We start from the raw sequence: 22,645 nt of genomic DNA, 5'->3' as shown, positions 1-22,645 counted from the left end.
GGGCAAGCTCTAGTATCATGACACATAGGTGGTGACTCTTGTGTTGGTTTGATGAGTAAGGTGCTTGGGTGTCATGCTCTCATCCATAGCAATCCTTTGAGCATGAGGTGGCATAGCTTGGAAAGCAAGTCATGTAGATATTTTCATCCTATGTGGCAAGATCATTATCCTCTCATATGATTTATTTTTGGATAGCCAAGTGGCATTTGCTACTAAATATCTTGTGGATGGTTTTATTATTGTGGATGAGTCATCATACCATCTTTGATTGGATTTACATTATAATATTGGTAAAAAGATTAAGGTTGAGGGTTATTTCTCAAGTTTGGATAGTTGGTGTTTGAATTCATCTAGGCATGATCATATGAGTTTCAAAATACTCATAGTTAGTTTTATTCAAATAGTTTGAACTATGAATCGTAATGTAAATGGATTTAGTTTTATGATATTCCATATACTTAATAAGTTATGATTAAATAAGAATGTGTGGCTTTTATGCACTTTAGACCCTGTGGTTTACCTTATTTATAAGTGAATTAAATTACACACAAAGGTAGTTGCTAACTTTTATGTGTTAATAAGTTAGGTTTTGATTATTAAAGAATGTGTTGTTGTAAATCTAATTCCATTTGATCTAATACATAGATCAAATCCTTTCTACCCAAAACAAGGTTTTAGTAAAGATCACAGTGAAGTTTATAGCGCTTGACTTGATGATCTACTTCAATTCCAGCAAGTCAAGTGAAACTTCGGTTCATCGTGGTAAGTTTTATTTGAAGCGCGAAAATTCCCCGGATTTTCTATGCATGAATGCAATGCACACTTTGGTGTTCTCTCATTTTATTGCCTCTAAACCTGGGATATTACAGAGGACGACTCATCAGAAGAAGAGGAAGAAGGAACAGCAGAGGAAGGATCCGAAGCCGGAGAACGAGGAGTACTAGGGGAACTAGACGGAGGAGAGGATGGCACCAAAATCGAAGGGGGCGCATCAGAACTAGGAGGTGGGGGAGAAGGGACAGCAGGAGGTGCATCGAGAAAAAGAAGAAAAGAGATATCATCCACCGGGTAAGTACCAGAGGTGGGGCGAGGATAGAAGGGACGCGTCTCATCAAACGTGACATCACGAGAGATGCGCATCCGACGACCAATAGGGTCCCAACAGCGATAGCCCTTATGCTCATCACTTTATCCGAAAAAACACACTCAACAGACTGAGCGATCAGTTTGGTGCGTTCGCGAGGAGGGAGAAGGACATAGCAAACGCAACCAAATAAACAAAGAGTCGAGTAGTCTGGAGAGCTACCAGAAAGACGCTCGAGAGGAATGCCACCTTGAAGGGCAGCAGAGGGCTGAATGTTAATGAGGTAAGTCGACGTAGCGACAACCTCAGCCCAGAAATGCGGCGGAAGAGAGGAAGCAATCATCATAGCACTGGTAGTCTCAAGAATATGATGATGCTTACGCTCGGCGACACCATTTTGAGCATGGGCGTCGGGACACGAGAACTGGGCGAGGGTGCCCTGCTCAGCAAGGACACCACACAGGTGCTGGGAGATATACTCTCCTGCAGAATCAGCACGAAACACACGAATAGGCGTGGAATACTGAGTACGAACCATGGACGCAAAGCGCTGATAAATAGAGAGCAGCTCATTGTGAGAGCGCATAAAAAACAACCAGGTGTACCGTGAAAAAATCATCAATAAATAAAATATAGTATCAATGACCCCCTTTTGAAGGAAAGGGAGCCGGACCCCAAACATCTGAATGAACTAAATCAGAAGGTCGCTGAGATACAGACACACTAGTAGGATAGGGAACTTGAATCTATTTGCCTAACCTACAACCCTGACACGAATGTAAAAACACATCTCCTGAGACAGACCCCAGAAGACCACGACGAACTAAAGACGATAAACGGGAGCCACAAAGGTGACCCAGCCGATGATGTCACTGCTGAAAAGATCCAGTGACGAAGCGACATAGCTACAGGAGAAGCCGATAGATGAAGTGTCAACGGGAGAAACGCGAAGCCGGTCTAACTCCCGAGCCCCGGGGACTCAAGGCTGCGAGGGCCGGCTCCAACCGGGGCACGTGTACGGCGGTCCTGAACGGCACAAGAATCGGCGTCAAGAATGACGCGACAACCGAAATCGATAGGCGACTAGCGAGAAAACAGGTTCATCTTAAGACTAGGAACATGAGAAACATTAGGAACAGAGAAAGAGGAAGTAGAAAGGGTGCCTCGACTGGAAACAGAAAGAGAGGTACCATCAGCCGAGATAACACGTACATGAGAAACAAGAGAGCGAAGAGCAGAAATAATAGAAGAAGGGGAAGTCATATGAAAAGAAGCTCCAGAATCCAGATACGACGGGAATGACGTACCTGACTGTGTAGAAGGTGGTGGTCGCGCGGTGCCAGAAGAGCTAGGCACAGAACCAGCAGTACCTGACGAGGAAGAGCCTGTAGCAGCGATCAGACCACGAAGACCACAGATAATGTCCTGATCAGATAGCGCAACAACAGAAGATCCTGAAGAACCATCCTGCCTACGAGCATGGTACCGCTGACGTAAGCTGGGATCCCTCTTCCAGCAGCTAGAGACATCGTGGCCAGACCTACCACAGTAGGCGCAGGGAGGTGCTGTCATACCACGAGGCTGCTGAGGCTGACTCTGGTCCTGAACCAGAGGAGTAGAGAGTATCAGCGATACTGGAGACCGCAACGAAGCCGGCGGCATAGGAGGACCACGAGCAGACGGCACAGGAGGGCCACGAGCAGCAAGTACAGAGGGAACCTCAAGAAGACCAGCACCACGAAGATGAGTCTCCTCAGCACGAAGCTCAGCCAGTTCCTCAGAGAGTGGAACACGACCACGGGCAAGCAGGCTGTGCACGACGCGGCTCAAACTCCTTGCGGAGCCGCGACAAGAACTCAAAAATGCGCTGAAACTCCGGATCCGCGCGCACGGTCGGACGAGCGAGGACAGGTGGCACACACAGCTGTACGAAGAGAATCAAGCTGACGCCAAATAGCGGCACTCTGAGTGTAGAACTCATCAATAGTAGAATCACCCTGCTGAAGGGCATGCTCCTAGCGGACCACAGACAGGTAAAGAGCATCCCCAGACGGCTGATAGCGCTGACGAAGAAAAGCCCACTGAGAAGCAACAGTGGGAAGACCCATGAACTCAGCAGCATACTGAGGCAGAACACTGGAAGTGAGAACAGCAGCAGCACGAGCATGCTCATCTATCCACTGAGTGTAGTCAGTCAGATCCAGCCGATACGTCGCAACAGCAGTAGAATGCTCCTGGACCTTCCGGTCATAATCAACCAAAACAGTATCATCAGCACTCTTGGTTGCATCCTTGACCACCTGAGTACATGGAAAAAAATAGCGCTATTCCAACGCTAATAGCACGCTATAGCATATTTGGAGAACCAACGCTATGCTATTTCGGCGCTATAGCGCGCTATTCGCGTTAATAGCACGCTATAGCATGCTAATAGCGTATTTTTAGACCTACGCTATTTTATTATAGCGCGCTATTTTTTTCCTTGCCTGAGTAGCATCGGGGGCAAGGGCAACGGGGGTCGGTGTAGTAGGCGCCGTAGGAGCAACGGGGCGCGGCGGACAGGAGACCTCGCCAGAAAGCACACCCCAAAGACGAAGACTGCGCATGTGGACGCGCATGAAGGCAGCAAAATCAGGATAATTCGCGCCATCAAAGATCACCGGGCAGCGAGGAATCGCAACATAGCCCGACGAGGAAAACTTTTTTTTTGACGAGAATTAGATCGGGATCGGGTCTAACTCCCGATCGAAAAACTCCTAAGACGAGGCGGTGACGACCAGGGCGCCTGGGAGCAGCCGGGAGGGCGGCCTGGGGCGGGATGGGCGGTCGGGAAAGCGGCCGGCAGCGGGCGGTGGCCGGCGGCGGAGGCGGGCAGCAGAGGCGCGTGCCGGTGCGACGGAGACGAGCGACCGGGGCGGGAAGGTCGAGGCGGAGGCGGTCGGGGGCGGAGAGGGCCGGAGGAGGAGGAAGGCCGGCGGCCGGAGGAGGAGGAGGGCCGGCGGTGGCCGGAGGGGAGACGGCCGGGAGACGGCGGCCAGAACAAGCGGCAACGGCGGCCGTACGGACTAGAGGACCAATTTTTGCTCTGATACCATGTTAGGGCAATATGCTTGTTGTATTACCAGGGGCCAAAGGCCACAATATATAGTGCATGTACAGATACAAATATGCAGGAAACCCCATAACGTATGAAAAAACTACAATATACAGATATATACTCTAACATACATATGACTCGTATTATACCAGTCGATATTCATGGTAAAAGTCATAGTTATGACTACTCCTAACCAAACAAGTTTGGAGTATATTATTTGTTGGTCAAAGGTTTATCCTAGCGAAAGGTAATACGCGGAGCAATTTTAGAAACAGCACAATATTATTTTCAGCAACAACTAGGCCTATGACGTTTCCTCCGGTGATCTCTCACTAAAATAATGATTGAGCGAGTAGAGTGACACCGACGGTAAAGCAAAACATTTCGAAGATGGCGATGTTCTTACCATTCCCTGGGCCTCGACGGAGCGACACGCAGGCGTTACGTACCTCACCACGATTCCGATTCGCATCGTATGATCACACATAGTAGCAGTATCGAGGGAGCAAGTTTTTTTTTTTTGAGAATTATCGAGGGAGCAAGTTGAGCAAGGGGACAGCCGTCTAGTGTGACCAGCGACCGCCATACGATCCGCAGAGGTCCCTTTCGAAGACGATGCGCCAGATCGCCGTGGTGGGGAAAACAAATCTTGCCTGGATCGCGTCTACCTTCATAGGGACTATCTTTTCAGTGAATCTTTTACTGGCCGGTTCAGAGACTTGCACGCCTTGGCTATCGTTGATAAAAGTTATGGAATGTCTAGGAGTATTATCTCACTGATACGAGACGGCAACTGCGTTCAGGAAGCGCTCCATTCCATCCAAGGAAAACACACGGCGACGTCTCGCGCTTTTCATGATTAGCGTGTGGCTTGTCTCCTACGATCGACACGTAATTCAAACTTTTGTATCAACAACAGCCAATTTCACGTTATCAGATAATTCACCTACCGCTGAACTTGTCAAGTATGCTAGTGCTGACTTGTTGTCTACCAAGCCAAACTTCCCAACCGATCTCAATGCTCCCTATAGCGTCTTCAGTTGTGTCCTCCATTCGGCGTCCGGCCCCAACGCCACATTGATACTGTTGGGAGCGTTGGCACATTTCTTCTCAAATACAACCATACATTTAACAGTAGCGAACGACTTAACACATAAATAAAGTTTGCACAATTCAAAATAGGAATAAATAATACATACAATTTTTTTTAAAATGAAATTTGACAAGTTCAACTAGATCAAGCCTCTACACCGTTTCCATTGATCACCCATAAATGCTCTGCTAATTTATTTTACAGTTGGTGATGAATAAGTTCGTCACACATTTTTCTGCTGGACTCGGAGGAAAGGAGCAAACTTGACCGACACTTTGTGTTCAACATGCACAAGATAGCCCTACCATCATATGGATGATCATCAGCAATTGGAGCAGCGCACTCACTAGCGATGGCCATATTTTACATGATTATACAAACAATAATGAGCTTTCACATCTGATTTGTCGAGAAGCATATCGGACAATAGCAAACTAAGCCTTTTTCTGACCTAGAAGTATATTGGACAATAGAAAAACATGCTTGTGGGGACAAAATCAGTTTTATTGTAAATATATATACAAGAACAACTAGTTACAATTTCAAAAATCAAGTTCGTGTGACAAAGACCGCATTCAACTCAGTGTTGTTTCACCCCGCTTTTGTAGGAATAGAATAACTCTAATCCAAAGGGCAATTGCCACAAAAATAAAATCTTACGATTGGAGCGTTCCAAGAACTCATATAAAAAAATCATCACTGCAAGACCCTTATAACGTACAAGGTACAATAATATTTTTTAAAAAAACTAGCTTCACTCCTTGCATGGCCTAGTAAGTTCTCCCACCATGTAGCATGGGGATCATGATGTAAAAGGAATTTGGAGGACCTAGGTATTACCCAATCTGATTAAACTTAGTCTATCACTAAGTTACATAGTTACCCGAGCACTAAGTTACAATTTTTTTGGAAGGGTGAAGTTTCCTTCAAAATATTCATCTGAAACTTGTGATTTTTCCTAAACTACATATTTTTGAATTTGGGTATAAAAATTGGCACGCACATATATCCATGCATACTATACTTGCAAAAAGTTGGAGATTCGGAAATACGGATTTTGGAGCGCTACAATATTCAGGTACCGTTGAACCTAGGCGCCACTACGTAATTCTAATCATGATGGTCCAAAGGAAGCAGATTTTGGGGTGGTGTGTGTGCAAAGGGTGCATGGGGACCATTAGTACTAGTGTGGCGTTGACCCGCAAAGTTTCAAGTCGAAATGCATAAACAAAAATGAGATTATTTTGCGGTTTTGCTAGTTCTAAGTTGGGGGAAAATTGACCCACAAAGTTTCAAGTTCAAATGCATAAACAAAAATGAGATTATTTTATGATTTTGCTAGTTCTAGGTGGGCCAAAAATTAAGTTAGAGCTCGGTTGACTCCAAAACAGTTGAATTTGCACATGGAGTTGTAATTGCATCTAGATTTTTCGAGTTGTACATGAATTGCACATGAAAATAATTTATGTAATCTGAGCCAGAACTACTTGCGTCCAAAATCTTACATACGGATCTCAACAGAAACCTACAAGGTCTAGAGGTGCACCTGCATGGGTGTAATCAAAACTTAACGCTAATCGATATACGTGACAAATAGCAGTTTTGTAATTCTAAGTAGTCAACTTCTAAACTGTTGGATTGTGTTGTTATAGTTAGTTGCATATGAGTTGTAAATGATACTTTACCGGTTACATATGGATTGTAACTGATATTTTTACGAGTTGCAACGATGAAAAATAGGCACACTCAGGCGGAGGCGCAACACGAATTCTAGGCGGGCCAAGCTATAAAGAAAGCCCTTATTTTTCTAGAAACGGTAGCCTTTTTGGGCGGGTGATGCTACATGCCGACCTGGTCGGCGCCGAACACGTCCCGCACACCTCCTGTCGCATGTGGGCTTGGGCCCATTAACGTGGATTCGTTTCCTCCATGTAACGGTTCACTAATTTAAGTAAATTCTGTTTATTAGCTGTTTTCTCGTATACTGAATTTTCGAATCTGAAATTTTTTTGAATCTGAATTATTTTTGAATCTGATTTTTTTTTGAATTTGAACAAATTTCAAATCCATTTTTTTAAAAAAAATCAGAATTTTATCTTAATTTTTTGAACAATTTTTGAAATTTGAACAATTTTCAGATCTGAACAATTTTTGAATTTTGAACAATTTTCGGATATGAACAATTTTCGAAATTTGAACAATTTTCAAAATTTGACCAATTTTTGAATCTGAACAATTTTAAAAATTTGAACAAATTTCGAATCTGTTTTTTTCGAATTTCAGAATTTTGAATCTTAATTTTTTGAACAATTTTCGAATCTGAACAATTTTCAAAATTTGAATAATTTTCGAATCTAAACAATTTTCAAATCTGAACAATTTTCGATTTTTTTTTTTGAATCTGAACAATTTTAGAAATTTGAAATTTTTCCGAAAATATAAATATTTTTTAAAAGAATAAAAGAAGAAGAACGGGTCAAAAAACGAAAACCAGGTAGAAATCCAAACAGAAAAAGGAAAAAACCAGATGAAGCAAAAGCCAGCGCAGTAATGGGCCTGGCCAAATTACGGGTGTGCGGCGTCCGGTCGGCACCGACCTATGCGGTGTATAGGATTCACCTTTTTGGGGCGGTACAGAAAGAATAACAAAGAATTAACCAAATCCTATACGGGCCATGGCCCAGGATGGCCCCAACGTAACTCCGTCCTTTTGAATTTTCTTCATGTTGTGCTGAGCTATGAGGTGCACATGAATTGTGGCTAGGTTGTAATTTAGATTCGGGTGACGTGGCTCTGTTGAAATTTATTTAAATCTAAGTCAACTAAGATCTAAGCATTCTTTGACTAATAAATGTCAAAAATCTGACGTGCAACATATGTACCTACTGATATGCACTAACAGATAACAGTGGAAGACCATTCATAACATTCGACACCATGATACTTTTCTTGGTCAGTGTAAGTGGTCAATATTAACATAAGATAGCACTTAATTGTTCCAATAATACTGATAGCAGAACTAGTCCATGACGATCAATGACCCTATAGCTACACCGCCTTGTCATCTTGCTCATCGTCATTTTGCAGAATGCCTTTAGGTTTATGTCTTTACCTTTAAGACATTCTCTAAATTGTCTCTCTGAATACCTCTACAATAAATTGGATTGTTATTTAAGAAATATAGTGGAGAGTGTCTCTACAAAAATGTCTTTAATGCACGTTTTTGTTGTTTGTAGTGTGGCGTAGTACTCCTGGGAGACGCCCTTCTCCCAGTCACGGATCACTTGCAGATTCTCGACGGTTGTGGTCGCAGCAAGGCGCAGCCTTTCGCGCTTCTCGTATTTCTACTTGGCGTTGATGAGCACGCTGTTGACGCGAGGGCGCGGCTCCTTGGACCGGGCGATCAGCACTGTCGATCTCATCCTAGCTCACCGAGCCTCATCTTCCTCCGGGCATTATTCTGCTTTTCTTCCATCAGCCTGTTGATTTGTTGCGGCGTCAGGCACATATATGATTGTGTCGGACCAGGCCTCCCCGAGCCCGTGCCCACCTGTTTTATAAGCTCGATAGGTACATACCGATTATTTGCATATTTGGAACCAAAAGCTTTCATTAAGAAAATAATGCCATGTTTATTAGCGGAACTAGACAAAAAAACAATACTATCACAAAAGCGCACAACCACATAAACAAAAACAAACGCCAACACAATCAGCCCAACTAGCCAGCCTCAGACACCACACCACTGTCGAAGAGAAAAAGCCGTGATTGCTATGAGAGAAACAAACCCTTAAAACTCCTCGGATGGTGAAGAAGACCGCAATCCAGAAGTTCTCACGCCAAAGGTAATGCCGGCACGCCGACGACCAGCAAAAAAGTGACTTCAAAATGTGCGGTAGATCCCTCCATAGCACGAAACCCATGACCAAATCTAAAGAAACCGAGGCCGCTGTCATTTGCCTATTTCATGTCGCACGGATGTAGCGGCACGGTTGGTAGCCGCACTTGTAAATCAAGTGTCTTCGGCTCGACACTATTCCATTACGAGTCGTCGTGAATTGTTTTGGGTGTAGTTTGGTGGCTAAGGTCAAATCTCAATGGAAAAAAACCCAAATATGTGTGATAAATCTATACACATGTCTAATAATAAAAGCAAAATAAGTACTTGTTCATCCATTTTTTATTACCCCTGAAGTTCACTAAAACTACACAGTACTACCACCATTAAGGTAGAAAATACGGTTCAGAAAAAAGAAAGGTCACCCCATCACCCGCCTCAGCAGGAGTGTTTCCTAGGATGTCGGCGGAGTGTTCGACACTCTCTCAACACGGATAGTGGTGGTCTCTCAGCTAGACGGACACAACGGTCGACCGACGAAGGTGTGAAGTATGAAACACATATCAACCTCTGTTAGGATTATACTTTTCATATATGTAATGGAAAATGTTAGAAGCATACAACATATTCCGATATCTAGTCAATCTACTTAATTGAGTCAATCTCCATGTGTTACCAAATATGCCTTCTCGGCTGACTATAAACATATAACCGGTGCGGGATAATGCATCGCTTCCACCACATACAAAAACTCACATGAAGAGACGAGAGAAAGATAAGGCACCGGAAAGGGACACAATTTAGAGGAGTTTTGATTAAGGGAGGATGTTACAATTATACTTTCCATATATGTAAGGGAAAATGCTAGAAGCATAAAGCATATTTCGATATCTAGTCAATCCTCTCAACTGAGTCAATCCCTGTAATTGTGTGTTACCAACTATGCCTACTCGACTAACTATATATACATGTAACCGGTGCGGGACAAAGCATTGCTTCCACCACATACAAAAACTCATAGCCTTTAACGAGTGCACGTACACGTATATGCCCCCTACGTCGGTGGCGGTGGGCACGTGCACCGCCCCATCAATCGCTGCCTCTCTCTCTCTAGATCTGTGCTGCTGGACTAAGCGTAGATTCACCGGTGGTAGGATAACCTTGTGGTCCTCTGCCAAGTTCCCCTGGCCACTCCCCTCGCACCGACCTGGTTCCCCACCTCCGCCTGGTGCCTACGCATCGTAACTTGAACTTTACCCCAAAACATAGCCTAAAATAAGGTGGCCTAGTCCTGGTCACTCCCCTCACACCGGCCCGGTTCCCCGTCTCCATCTGGTACTTGCGCATTGTAACTTGAACTTTAATCCCAAACATAGCCTAAAACAACTTTAATCCTTAACATAGCCTAAAACAAGGTGGCCTAACCCTAGTCACTCCCCTCGCACCGGCTCGGTTTCCCATCTCCGCCTGGTACCCGTTGTAACACCCTGGCCACCCCTCGGCCGGATATGTTACCCTGGCAGCTCTCTAGGATCGCTAGACTGGCCCCACAAACCAACACATGTCTTTTCTGCACACTTTATTCTCACTCTTGCGCATCCGAGATCAACTTTTCGGTCGGTCACGCATCCTCAAATCGCTCCAAGCTATGCACGCTTAACCTCAGAGTTCTTTGCTGATGAGCTTTCCGGAAAAAAAAAGTTGCAACTTGTTGATATAAGTATCCTATGATATCACACCTACTCATCATAACTTCATCTTTAATCCTAAACATAGCCTAAAACAAGGTTAGACATGTACTGATATTATGTTGTTACAATTTCAAAGAAAGGGCATTAACTTAAGCATAATTATTACATGAAGACCAGGCATAGGGTTTTGAGTTACCAGGATGTAACAACTAAAGGGTGAATAGGAGTTAACAGAAATAATTGTAGATTAAGACATATTAAGCATAAGCAACAAGTGAAACACAACGATCTCATGATTCATGATGAAGCCTAAAACATATGATGACCTATGAAACTGAGTCATCAGTTGAGTCGTACACATGTTAAAGATATGTTTCCCCGCAACCTTATCGATTAAGGACCATGAGAACAAACATCATACGACATACAGTTTCACAAATGAATTGACCATTTGGTGATACATATTACCTCTGTTCATAAAAGTATGTTAAAAGATTGTCTAAATTCGGATGTTTCTAAATACTTTTTAGTATATAGTGTATACATACATCTAAATTTGAACAAACGTTCAACATCCTCTTATGGATGGAGAGGGTACAGTTAATGATGTTGAAGAACAAAAGAAATAACTTATGAACACACTTAGTAAATATCATTATCATATGATTACCTCTAGGGCATATTTGCAACACCACAAAACAAATTTCTCCCCGTCACCATTTATTCCATAATGCACTCCGAACAAACCAGAGCTGCACACATAAACATCATGCGTTGCTACGGTATGTTCCCACTTCCGAATCCAAAATCCGGAGGCATGCCGGCCATCACCTTCTTCACGGATGGCCTTGCCAGCAGCGCCTCCCACCAGGCCTTGACGTGCGGGTACGCTTCGACCACCTCCGCGTACTTGGTCGCCATGAAGTACCGCATGAAGGAGAAGTGGCTGAGGTCCGCCAGGCTGACGAAATCCCCCGCCAGATACCGCGAGCTCGACAGCCTAGCTTCATAAACCTCGAGTGTTTTCTTCAGCTTCTCGATGCTCTCGTCGACGAGATCCTGGTCGCAGACCCTCCCTACGAATGGGCCGGTGATGACGTTGAAGACGACAGGCCGTATTATAGGCTCGAGCTGGTGAGCTTCCACATCGACCCATACGTCCACCATGGCGGTTTCCTCCAGGTTGTCTGATCTTAGAAGCTCGGGCTTGTATTTGCGGAGAATATGCCTTGCGATTGCTCTGGATTCTGGAAAGAAAATGTAATTCAACCCTAATTAAAAATATAGCTAGTCGTACAACCGAAGGAAAAACTCAAAATTGATCATGGCTTACGATAAAGCGTCAGATCGTCATCCTCCAACACTGGGATCTCACCGAAGGGCTGTAGAATGATTGGACGGAAATAGTGTTAGTTGACCCACACGCAGCTCACTCTGCTTCTTGCCTCCAGGAATGAGAAGATGGCACTAGTCTATCAATTGTCAAAGTGACATAAGTTAGCAGAATTTTGGAGAAGCATACATTTCTGGCGAGGTGCTCCGGCCGTCGGTGGTCGCCGCCGACCCTGCTCATCGGCACGAGTTCGGACTCGACGCCGGCCTCCTCCAGGCAGATGAGCACCCTCGCCATCCACGGAGACACAGCCCACCCGTACACCTTCATTGGCGCCATCTTTGTGAGTTGTGACTATCTGTGTTTGCAAGCGTTTATATAGTTCATCGAGTGTGTTTTGTAGGGTTTAGTGCTCCCCTACTCCGGTGGACCAATTCAATTTTCTTAAGTAGCAGTTGGCAGTGGGTAATCCCTCTACTGGCATGAATTCCATGCATGCACATCGACTTTTCAGGCAACACAGGTCGTCACTGCTTGCGTGCTCCAAGCAGACGACATCCCTCCTGCCGTCCATGACCATAATCTATTACCGCGTTCCCTCTTGTGATTCGTAAGAAAATTTGATACATCTGTAAAGTTAATTCTATCAACGAGGACCACGATCAGATTTCCACGTGCTGCACATTTGTTTGGTACCAGAGCTTATGTGGGGACAATGTCCTAAAAAATTGAGTGAAACCTCCACCAACCGGTTCCATAAAAGATCTCCAACTCCTCCTCCCGTCGTCTCCCGCAATCCTAGCCCAACACCCTCCTCCTCCCGCCGCCGCCGCCAGTGGCGCCGCCGGGCAAAGACCTCGTGGCAAGGCAGCGGCGGGGGACCCTCTCCGGCTGCGTCGGGCAACGGCTCAGCCTGATTTTCGTCTAGGTTCTCGGGAGACGTCGTCGTGATGGTGGAGGCGGCGTCGCGTCGGAATAAGAGGGCTGGAGCTCGACCCCCATCTCGGCAAGGCCATTTGTGGCGGCGCCGGCGAGCTGCTGGCCAGGTATCCTCCCAGATCTGTGGATCTGGGGAGGATGGTCTCCCCGGGTGCGGTCGATCTTCGACCCCGCCGCGGGGTTTGTGGATTATTTTTGGGAGTCGGAGGAGTGTTGTTACTGTTGTCTTCCCCTTGGGCGGCTGTGGTGGCGATGGAGAGGAAGAGGATTGCACCACCGTCCTCCTTTTTAGGGTCGTGTGTGCTCTTCTCGTGGTCTGCGGCTTCAGTGTCTTGCAGCTCCCTCCGGCTGGCCTTGGTGGCAAGGGGTGGAGGCGGCTTGACATGTCGACGCCTGAACCTGCCAGATGGTGAAGCGTTCTACTGGTGGCATGGGTCTACTGTTCAGGGATTTGCGTCTGGAGATATTGCTGGCTCTTCCCCATCTCCTGCCTGCCCGATGGTCTGGAAAAGATTATTAGCTCTCACCCTCCACGGTGGGCACTCCTTCGATGTTCAAAGCCCAGTGTGGCGATGGTGGCGGTGGTGATTCGATGGTTGGAAGATGCGCTGCCTCTGGCTCCGGTCTCTGTATTTGTTTGGTGACGACGATGATGATGGGCTTGATTGTGGTCTGGAAGTATGGTGTGAGGTCGAGTCTTGCAAAATTCGGGATCATATTGTTTTTTCCTTTATTTTTGGAGTCGTTTGTAATCGGTTTCGCCAATAAATTCCATCAGTTATTATCTAAAAAATTCGATCCTGGTGAAACCACAATCCCTACCCTAATCTACTAGGCAGAGGTGGTGTATTAGAGATTAGAAAAAATACACTAAGCTTTAGGGGAAAGTGCGGGGATTAAACTAGAGTAATGCACCATACCGAACATGTATCGTTTTTTCAGCAAACAAACGGAGTGCCCTTCCGGGCTGCTCGCGCGGCGGTTCCGGAGGGCTCCCAACCCGAAGAAAAAGCACCCCTAGATCGATCTCACCTAGCTGCTGCAACCGCTGGTGCCGGTGGTGGTGGCGTCGCCCTGCCACTGAAGGTGAAGGGAGAGGAAAGTGTAGCCCCAAGCCCTCTCTACATGTGAAGAGGAGGCATCATGGTGGTTAGTTGGGCGAGGAAGCGTAACCCATTTGGCATGTAAGTTGTGATGATCTTTGGGGCGGCAAGGTGTTGTGTGGCCAAGCCACCGTCGGTGGAGGTGGTCTACGGGCGCTTCCATTGAAACAGCGGGCGGGATGGCTCGATGTGGGCCTCACGGGCCTGATTCTGGTCGTGCAGGCCCGATTTAGGCGGTGCAGGTTGCGGCTGTCACGCGGAATAGGGCAGTCCAACACTTCTTCAACGCAACCTGGCTATGGGAAAAGTGGTGCCGCTGCCTAGCGCGGTGCAACTCAGGCTAGCTGGGCCCGATCTAGGACTAAACGGACCACGGCTCCGGCATGTGATGACGGCACGGGAGACCTCGTCGCCGCGGCTGTGGTGGTGCTGCCGGCTAGTACCGGGGTCTTCCTTCGTGCCCTACACTTCTTGAAGAACCCCCCTCCCCTGCCCCTGAAACCATATGGATAGGAATTTTATCGTCGGGCATTTGGAAACCATATTTTTCACCTTTTCCTCGGAGAAGTAGTCACCAAGGCTACTTAAATCCGACTCCTCGAAGTTAAGCTCATCCCAGTTGAGGTCACGAGTCCTCCCATCCCCTCTTCCTATAACACCCTCAAAGTGTGCTTGAATCACATCCGCTTTTGCTTTACGATCGGTCACCCTTCCGTTCTTATACTTTAAACGGTGAATGTGGTTTTTTTCTTCAACGGGAATTTACGCTAAGGTGGATGATTTTTTTTTTTGGCATCCCCTTTACTTCAAGTTGGCAATCCGAGCGCATTGCTTGTTTCGGGACATCTCCACAACTACCAAACTAGTCACCTTTGTTTTAAGCCTAGCCCGAAGATCGTGCTCCTCGGGCCAGAGGTCCCTATTTTCTTTGGCAATATCAAATTGCAAGAAGATAAAGGGTTTAGCTCGGTGAAATGAGGCTACTTAGAGCATCTCCAACAGAGGCTCTAAAATTTGGCGCTGTAAAAGTCGTTTGCAGCGCGCTCGTTCCGGATATAGCGCGCGACGTAGGCGCGAGCTTCGTCGGAGGCTCTATTTTACAGCGCAAACAAAGAGGCAAAAAACGCCCCTTCGCCAGAGGCTGTAAAATAGAGCTCCACAAACAAGTTTTTCAACATACATACATCAAACAAGATCAAACAGACCACAGTTAAATCTGAAAAAATCAACTAAAATTTACAACTCTACGGGGAGCTTATCCTAACTAGCAATTGATCTAGCTAGCCAGAGCAATCGATTGATCTAGCTAGCCAGAGCAACTCTGTATGATTGATTGCCTGCCTGCGTGGCCAGAGCAATCGATTTCATCCTCGCGCGGCCGGCGCAGCTCGCATCGCGGAGGCCAGCGAAACTCGCAGCGTCGGGCAAGGTCGGGCGCGGCCAGCGGACCTGCGAGCTCGCAGCGTCGGGCAAGGTCGGGCGCGGCCAGCGGAGCTTGTAGCGCCGGGCAAGGTCGCGCGCGGCCGGCGGAGCTCGCAGCGCCGGGCAATTTCGGGCGCAGCCGGCGGACCTGCGGAGCTCGCGGCGTGGCAGACCTGTGGAGCTCGCAGCGCCAAGCAAGGTCGGCGGTGCTCGCGGCGCGGCGGCGGGTGGTGCTCGCGGCGTGGTGGCCGGTGGTGCTCGCGGCGGGCGGAGCTCACGGCGTGGCAGTTTTTCTTCGCGCGGGTGGGAAGAATCGCACTCCCAATTTACAGCGCGCGCTAGCCGGCGCACTAGATATACCGCTTTGGATAGTGCAAACTGCCGCGCGCACTAAAATATTTACAGCGCGCCGTAGTTTGCAGCGTCTGCTGGAGGACAAAAAAACGCGCTGGGTGCTGTATATTGACAGTTATTTTAGCGCAGCGCAAGTTTACAGCCTCTGTTGGAGATGCTCTTATGCATCTTCCAAAGGTGCGGGATGCAGTCACTTCCTGGACGGTTAGTTTGAATCATATCAATTATGAGTTCGTACCGAATGGTAAGATGTTCTAACTTATTTTTTCCAAATCTTATGTATCTAGACGCATTTGGGTGTGTGTTCGCTCCTTTCAGTCCATATGTAATCCACATTAAAATATTCCATTACATTTTATAATTCAGAACAAGTGGTATTTATGTCGGAAACTATCGATTTGTTTGACAACAGAAGGACATTTTATTCAGGAATGCACTCCGCGAGACTGGAGCTGCATACATGACCAGCTTGCCTTGTTACGGTATGTTCCCACTCCCGAATCCAAAATCCGGAGGCATGCCGGCCATCACCTTCTTCACGGATGGCCTCGCCAGCAGCGCCTCCCACCAGGCCTTGACGTGCGGGTACGCTTCGACCACTTCCGCATACTGCGTCGCCATGAAGTACCGCATGAAGGAGAAGTGGGTGAGGTCCGCCAGGCTCACGAAATCGCCCGCCAGATACTTCGAGCTCGACAGCCTCGCCTCGTACACCTCCAGTGTCTTCTTCAGCTTCTCGATGCTCCCGTCGACGAGATCCTGGTCGCAGTCGATCCCCACGAACGGGTGGATGATGACGTTGAAGACGACGGGCCGTATTATGGGCTCGAGCTGGTGGGCATCCACATCGACCCACACGTCCACCATCGCGGATTCCTCCAGGTTGCCTGATCTTAGAAGCTCGGGTTTGTATTTGCGAAGAATGTGCCTCGCGATGGCCCGGGATTCTGGGGGAAAAAAGACATGAACTGTTAACAGAAAGAACAATCTGATTCAAAGAACTGCTACTAACACAACAGAGCTGCAACGGAATACAAAACTCAAAATTGGTGATGGCTTACGGTAAAGCGTCAGATCGCCATCCTCCAACACTGGGATCTCACCGAAGGGCTGCAGAATGAATTGTCGGAAATGGTGTTAGTTGACCTTACCCACGCAAAGTCAGCTCACTCTGTTTCTTGCTTCTTCCTCAATTGCATAGTTTGTGAGAACAGAGCACTAGCCTAACCAGATCCGGAGGCAAACTGAATTGTCAAAGTGAGACAGAATTCTGAAGAAGCGCATAATACATACGTTTCTGGCGAGGTGCTCAGGCTGCCGGTGGTCGCCGCCGCTCCTACTCATCGGCACGAGCTCGTACTCGGCGCCAGCCTCCTCAAGGCAGACCAGCACCCTCGCCATCCACGGTGACACAGCCCACCCGTACAACTTCATCGGCGCCATCTTTGTGAGTTGTGACTATCTGTGTTTGAAACAAAGTGTTCGTTTATATAGCTCATCGGGTGTTTATGGTCCTGTAGTCCAATTGACTTATTATGGGTTCGTACTACTTGCGCTGGCATGGGTCCCCTGCATCTAGGCAAAACACCGATCGTCACTGCTTGCGTGCGCCAAGCAGACCATGTCACTACTGCCGTCAGGTTTTCCAACCGCGAGCTGCCCTACAAAATCTTGCCGAGTGTATTGGTTGACCGACTTCTAATGGAAAATTTGTACATCAATTTACGCATGCTGATAATTGTTGCACACTTTTTGTTGCAACACAATTATAATGGAAAATTTGATACTCCCTCCGGACCCGCACGTAGTTCAAAAAATTACTTTGACCATTATTTTGGTCAATAAAATATAGAATATATGTTACAAAAATTATATCATTGGAAACCTTGTTTAAATACGAATCTGATGGTATAAATTTTATAGATATATAATTTATATTTCATTGACCAATTCAACGGTCAAACTTTACCTTAAATTGCGTGCGCGCCTGTTAAACCGATCCGGAGGAAGTACTTCCATTTGCGCATGCTGATAATTGCACACTTTTTGTTGCAACACAATTGACAGCAGAGCGACGGCTTTGCGGACTGCTGTTGCGACACAATTAAGTGACACAGATAACGTGGTGACACACCTCGGAAACATCAAAAGATATGTGATGCATTTTCGCAGTTCCGATTGACGCATTTAATTTCCACATCACCACCAACCAATTGACACTAACAAAACACACTTGCACAGCAAAAAAAAAAACTCTCCTATTCCTAAGCTACCCTGGAAACTGGATTTCCCTACTTTTCAGCAACCGGTGTTTGCTTAGGACCAGCGTTGACAGGGGCAGGTTCCTTGGGACCGTTGTTGCCGCGGGCAGCAACTGGTGCTTCCTTGGGAACGTTGTTGACGCAGGCAGCAGCCGGTGCTTCCTTGGGACCGTTGTTGACGCGGGCAGCAGCCGGTGCTTCCTTGGGACCGTTGTTGACGCGGGCAGCAACCGGTGCTTCCTTGGGACCGTTGTTGACGCGGACATATTTCTCGTTCCCTTTCTGATGGAAGCCATTCCCATATTGGTGATAACCATTCCCATGGGGCGACCCTCTCCCACGACCTGAGAACTCGTTCTGATGTCGGTAGCCCTCATCGTTCTCCCACCTGCGATAGTTTGCATCGTTGGCATAGCCGCCGCCCTGTCCTCTGAAATTTTGTGCACCACGAGCATACTGAAAGCGGCCACCATTCATGACGACACCATTCACAACTGAAGAAAGAATTCATGTTAGATATCGCATAATAAATGCTCAGCAAACAAACCTCCAGAGAGGATCTGGAGAATGAATAAATAAATCTCTTAAGCAGTGAAGCAACCAATGAGTGTAAGTGAGACTAAAATTGCAAGAGTAAACATAGATGAGCACCAGAATACTCCAACCTCATGCCATAAGCCACTATTACAGAGGGAAATCCAAGATTCCTATAGCATAGTACCAAAACAGAATAACCCACACATCAACAAGGGCAAAAATCAGGAAGGTTACCTCGCGTAGTGGTTCGCTTCTTCTCAATGATTACCTCTTTCTCAGCAATAAAAATCGGAGATGCCTATATCACAATAAAACGTAAGGATTAAATCTTCTCTATCAACAACCTAGGAAGATAACCTTAAGAAAGGGCAAACCTCAATTGCTGCTTGCATAGATTGCTGAGATTCAAACTCAACAAAGCCAAAACAGAATTCATCAAACTGCAGCAGCAAGGTAAAGAGTTTCAGAAAAAATAGCACAGCTGGAACAAAAAAAACAACTGTTACTAACTAACCTTATTGTTCCTAACTTGGATGCCACCTGCTTTGATAGCACCAAATTTCTTAAAATCTTCTGCAACCATTTTAACAGTTGAACGTGAAGGCAAACCTCTTACGAAAACCGAAAAGCCTTGCTCTGCAGTGTAAAACAATGTTACCAGAGCTATTTAATGTCAATAAGGGACTGCATATACTAAATCAATAACCAACCATCATGAGGAGAGTTGCTTTTGGTAGCACTCGTGCTAGCTGGAGTGGTTTCAGCAGCCTGAGGAGGTTTTGCACTTTCTTGAACAACCTTTGTCGGAGGCTTGGACACAGGTTTAGCAATCTTAGGCTTGACAGCTGGTGAGACCTCCTTATTGTCCTTCACCTACACGTCAGTAATGAGTAAGAACCAACTACGAAATTTACAAAAGTATGGTTAAGCTCACAAAGCTATAAGCCAATCACTTAGATTAGAATTGAATTAAGAGCCTGGCATCAAGAAACTACATCAAAAAAAAAAAACAGAGAACTTACAATTGATGCATAGGTTTTCTTCACGGCATCATTCTGAGCAGGAGGAGCGGGAGAAGCAGTAACAGGATGCTTTTTGGGAACATCTTTCTGAGCTGGAGGAGGAGAAGCAGCAACAGGGGTCTTTTTAACATCCCCTTTGGTAACTTCTACAGGTGACTTGACATTGTTTTCAACAGTTGTGCCATTAGCAGTGGGGTTATTTTCAACAGTTGTACTGTCAACAGTGGGGTTCAGAAGTTCCCCGGAAGCAACAGTAACCACAGGGTCAGTGGTCAGAGGCTCCTCCACCGCAGCCGGAGTAGTATCTGCTACAGTTGAAAAAGTCAGCGCACATAAGATTACAGATATATTTTATATAATAACAAATACAAAAGATAATCAACCTGATAGAGCAGCAGGCTCATCCTTGTGATTTTCTCCATCTTCTTGGTTACTTTCTGACAAGAACCTTAATATATCATTGAGAACAAAATAGCCACCAGTTTCTTGTGGCGCAAGGAGGAAGGTCTGCGTAAATCTTTGGCAGACATCATCAGATACGGACGTGAAGGATCCAGTAACGACAACGAGGGCACTGCCATTGATAGACAGCACTGAATCTGCATTGTCTATCTTGGTCAAGTAGTTGGTGAAGTCCATGGACATGATTTTCTTGTTGATCTCCTGTTCAAACACACAAGAGGTGGAAATAAGGACATGTAGCCGAGGTTAAAGCTGGACGAGTTGCAGCAACCAATTGCCGTGGTAGAGAACTTACAGGCATTGTGGTTGCATATTCCATGACCCCATCAGAACCTGCCCAGCCAATCGTGCTGGCGTCCTGATAAAACTTGTGCACCTGATCTGGCGACCCGTTCAGAAGATTGTAATATTGGTTGACAAATACAGAGCCGACCTGCACGAGAAAATATGTCAATCGACACTGGTATTGTTATTGTTACGTGTGATATAGACTGTTTGCAGGAGAGAGAGAAATACCACTTGGGCACTGTGTGCTGTTGCCTGCATCGCCATTGCTGCAAGGAAATCTATATATGTTAATAATGGATAAATTGAAAGGAATATTAGATGAACATGAAAGGTAGCAATTTATTTTTATTGGTAAAGGCAGACGAGGAAAACCTAAAAGTGTAATGACTGAAAATTCGATCTGGCATAAATCTGACTCCTCACAAGAAGTAGAAATCCAAATGCAGCTTTCAGAAATTATACAGTGTCCATGGCAATAACAAAGAAAAGGAGAAGTAGAATTTCAATCCAGTCTAAGAATCGTAGCCAAAAAGGCCGGTGGCATGAAACAGGCATCTAAATCTAAACGATTGTAATAGTGCAAATCCATGACACGCCGAGGCAGGTAAGTTTTCGACAGTAATAGGAAACTCCCCAAATTACGGCTGGCCTGGGCTCTAGAGGAGTAGAGGTCTAGAAGTGAGTATCGAAATCTTGCAGCAACAGAAAACCTAAAATCCGTGCAGAGGCAGCAACCCGCGCCGCCGCAAGGAGAGGCGGCGAATCCCAAGACAAATCTACCCGCTGTACGGATCAGCAGCGAAACCAGTACCGGAGGAGATCGACGCCGCAATCGCGCACGAAGATATATAGATTGAAGGGAGGAGACAGAAAAAGGACGGCGGGGGGCGACGGTACCTTGCGATCGGGAATCTAGATTCGCCGGCGCCGCCGCGAGACGACGTCACCGGCGGGGGGCGGAAACCGAGGCGGCGGCGAAATAGTTTAGTTTAGTTTCTGCGAGGAACAGGGGATCGATTTGTGTGCGGGACAGGGGACGGCCTCCCTGGAGGGGTTTAAATTGGCCCACGCCCACGCCCGCCAGGGTTTTGTTGTATCCGACCTCTGCTCTGTTTTCTCTTCGCTTTCCGTCCGTCGTGTTCAGCCACGTGCCGCTGACGGGCGGGCCCGCCCGTGGGCCCTACCGGACGTGTGGGTGACTTGGGATGTGTTTGGTTAGGTGCCTATCCCTCAAGTGGCTATGGGTAGTCATTTTTTATGTGGCTAGCACCTGTTTGCTTAGTGGTGTAGGGTGGTTGAGGGTAGCCAAATTTTCCTCAAAAGCTGGTTGAGGCCAACGCAGCGAAAGTGGTGGTTGAGGCTAACCACCCGTGGGCGAGCCACTCGAGTAACCCGCGAAACGTTTTCTCCTTGCTCACCTCCCCCTCCCCTACCACGAAGTTCTTCGTGGCGGCGACCAGATCAAACTCAATCTCACCGTGCGAGACGGGTTTTGAGAACTTCGGCGGCCGGTGAAGACCTGACCGAGGTAATCCCACACCCTCCCTTTTCTGGTGGTCATCCTCGTCTCTATCGTCGTGCTCGTGGCGGAAGGTCGCGTGCAGTGCCGGGCGGCTGGGTACGCGGCGGCAAGTCACACGCGGCCGTGAGCAGCAGGGCGCGTGGGGGCAGGTCGCACGTGGCCATGAGCGGCAGTGCGCGTGGGAGCAGGCGACAAGGGGCTAATCGATTGGTTACCCACAGAGCTAGCTAGGTAGTCATACTCATTGTTGTGCGCTGCTGGTCAGATGCTAATGGATTGGTTACCCACAGAGCTAGCTAGCTGGATTATGTACGTAATCTTGTACTACATACAAATCTGCTAGTTGTTGTTATGATTAGAAGTTATATATTGTGGAATTTTGCATTGTAGATGGATAACAAGACAAAGTTTTAAATTTATACTGTAAACATGGTGATGAGTGTGATTGCTTATGTTTTGTTTGACTCATGGTTATGATGTCAACCAAAACATTGAACTCATATTATGAGGTATTCTCACCATCTTAAATAAGAGGTGATCATATCATCCCAGCCATGTTTCACACCCGAAACCAAACACAAATATAGTTGTGGTTAACC

At 46.7% G+C, this 22,645-nt stretch overlaps 3 protein-coding genes across 3 annotated transcripts; all 3 read right to left on the bottom strand.

Moving 5' to 3' along the window:
- Positions 1 to 11,444: 11,444 nt before the first annotated feature.
- Positions 11,445 to 12,526, bottom strand: LOC124699126 (glutathione S-transferase 4-like). Its single transcript, XM_047231483.1, has 3 exons — positions 12,326 to 12,526; positions 12,137 to 12,185; positions 11,445 to 12,050 (listed from the first exon to the last, which is right to left on the bottom strand). The coding sequence occupies exons 1-3, from the start codon at positions 12,473 to 12,475 to the stop codon at positions 11,581 to 11,583; spliced, it is 669 nt and encodes a 222-aa protein (XP_047087439.1). The 5' UTR covers positions 12,476 to 12,526; the 3' UTR covers positions 11,445 to 11,580.
- A 3,728-nt stretch (positions 12,527 to 16,254) lies between these two features.
- Positions 16,255 to 17,427, bottom strand: LOC124699125 (glutathione S-transferase 4-like). The gene is made up of 3 exons (XM_047231482.1): positions 17,248 to 17,427; positions 17,016 to 17,064; positions 16,255 to 16,901 (listed from the first exon to the last, which is right to left on the bottom strand). Exons 1-3 carry the CDS (start codon positions 17,395 to 17,397, stop codon positions 16,432 to 16,434), a joined length of 669 nt encoding a protein of 222 aa, XP_047087438.1. The 5' UTR covers positions 17,398 to 17,427; the 3' UTR covers positions 16,255 to 16,431.
- A 728-nt stretch (positions 17,428 to 18,155) lies between these two features.
- LOC124699124 (nuclear transport factor 2-like) lies at positions 18,156 to 21,461 on the bottom strand. The gene is made up of 10 exons (XM_047231481.1): positions 21,422 to 21,461; positions 20,753 to 20,790; positions 20,532 to 20,669; positions 20,158 to 20,437; positions 19,775 to 20,079; positions 19,463 to 19,625; positions 19,267 to 19,388; positions 19,127 to 19,192; positions 18,987 to 19,050; positions 18,156 to 18,709 (listed from the first exon to the last, which is right to left on the bottom strand). The coding sequence occupies exons 2-10, from the start codon at positions 20,786 to 20,788 to the stop codon at positions 18,246 to 18,248; spliced, it is 1,638 nt and encodes a 545-aa protein (XP_047087437.1). The 5' UTR covers positions 20,789 to 20,790; positions 21,422 to 21,461; the 3' UTR covers positions 18,156 to 18,245.
- Between the last annotated feature and the right edge of the window lie 1,184 nt (positions 21,462 to 22,645).

The sequence above is a fragment of the Lolium rigidum genome, chromosome 3, assembly GCF_022539505.1.
Source record: "Lolium rigidum isolate FL_2022 chromosome 3, APGP_CSIRO_Lrig_0.1, whole genome shotgun sequence".
Lineage (NCBI taxonomy): Eukaryota > Viridiplantae > Streptophyta > Magnoliopsida > Poales > Poaceae > Lolium > Lolium rigidum.
The sequence above is the reverse complement of the archived record's forward strand: the minus strand, read 5'-3'. Positions and strand labels throughout refer to the sequence as shown.

Coding starts and splice junctions, on each gene's coding strand:
- LOC124699126 (XM_047231483.1), bottom strand. CDS start 12,475: ATGGCGCCAATGAAGGTGTACGGGTGGGCTGTGTCTCCGTGGATGGCG. Junction 12,186..12,325: donor CGGAGCACCTCGCCAGAAAT/GTATGCTTCTCC, acceptor ATCATTCTACAG/CCCTTCGGTGAGATCCCAGT. Junction 12,051..12,136: donor TGACGATCTGACGCTTTATC/GTAAGCCATGAT, acceptor TTTTCTTTCCAG/AATCCAGAGCAATCGCAAGG.
- LOC124699125 (XM_047231482.1), bottom strand. CDS start 17,397: ATGGCGCCGATGAAGTTGTACGGGTGGGCTGTGTCACCGTGGATGGCG. Junction 17,065..17,247: donor CTGAGCACCTCGCCAGAAAC/GTATGTATTATG, acceptor TTCATTCTGCAG/CCCTTCGGTGAGATCCCAGT. Junction 16,902..17,015: donor TGGCGATCTGACGCTTTACC/GTAAGCCATCAC, acceptor TTTTTCCCCCAG/AATCCCGGGCCATCGCGAGG.
- LOC124699124 (XM_047231481.1), bottom strand. CDS start 20,788: ATGGCGATGCAGGCAACAGCACACAGTGCCCAAGTG. Junction 20,438..20,531: donor AATATGCAACCACAATGCCT/GTAAGTTCTCTA, acceptor GTGTTTGAACAG/GAGATCAACAAGAAAATCAT. Junction 20,080..20,157: donor TGAGCCTGCTGCTCTATCAG/GTTGATTATCTT, acceptor CAACTGTAGCAG/ATACTACTCCGGCTGCGGTG.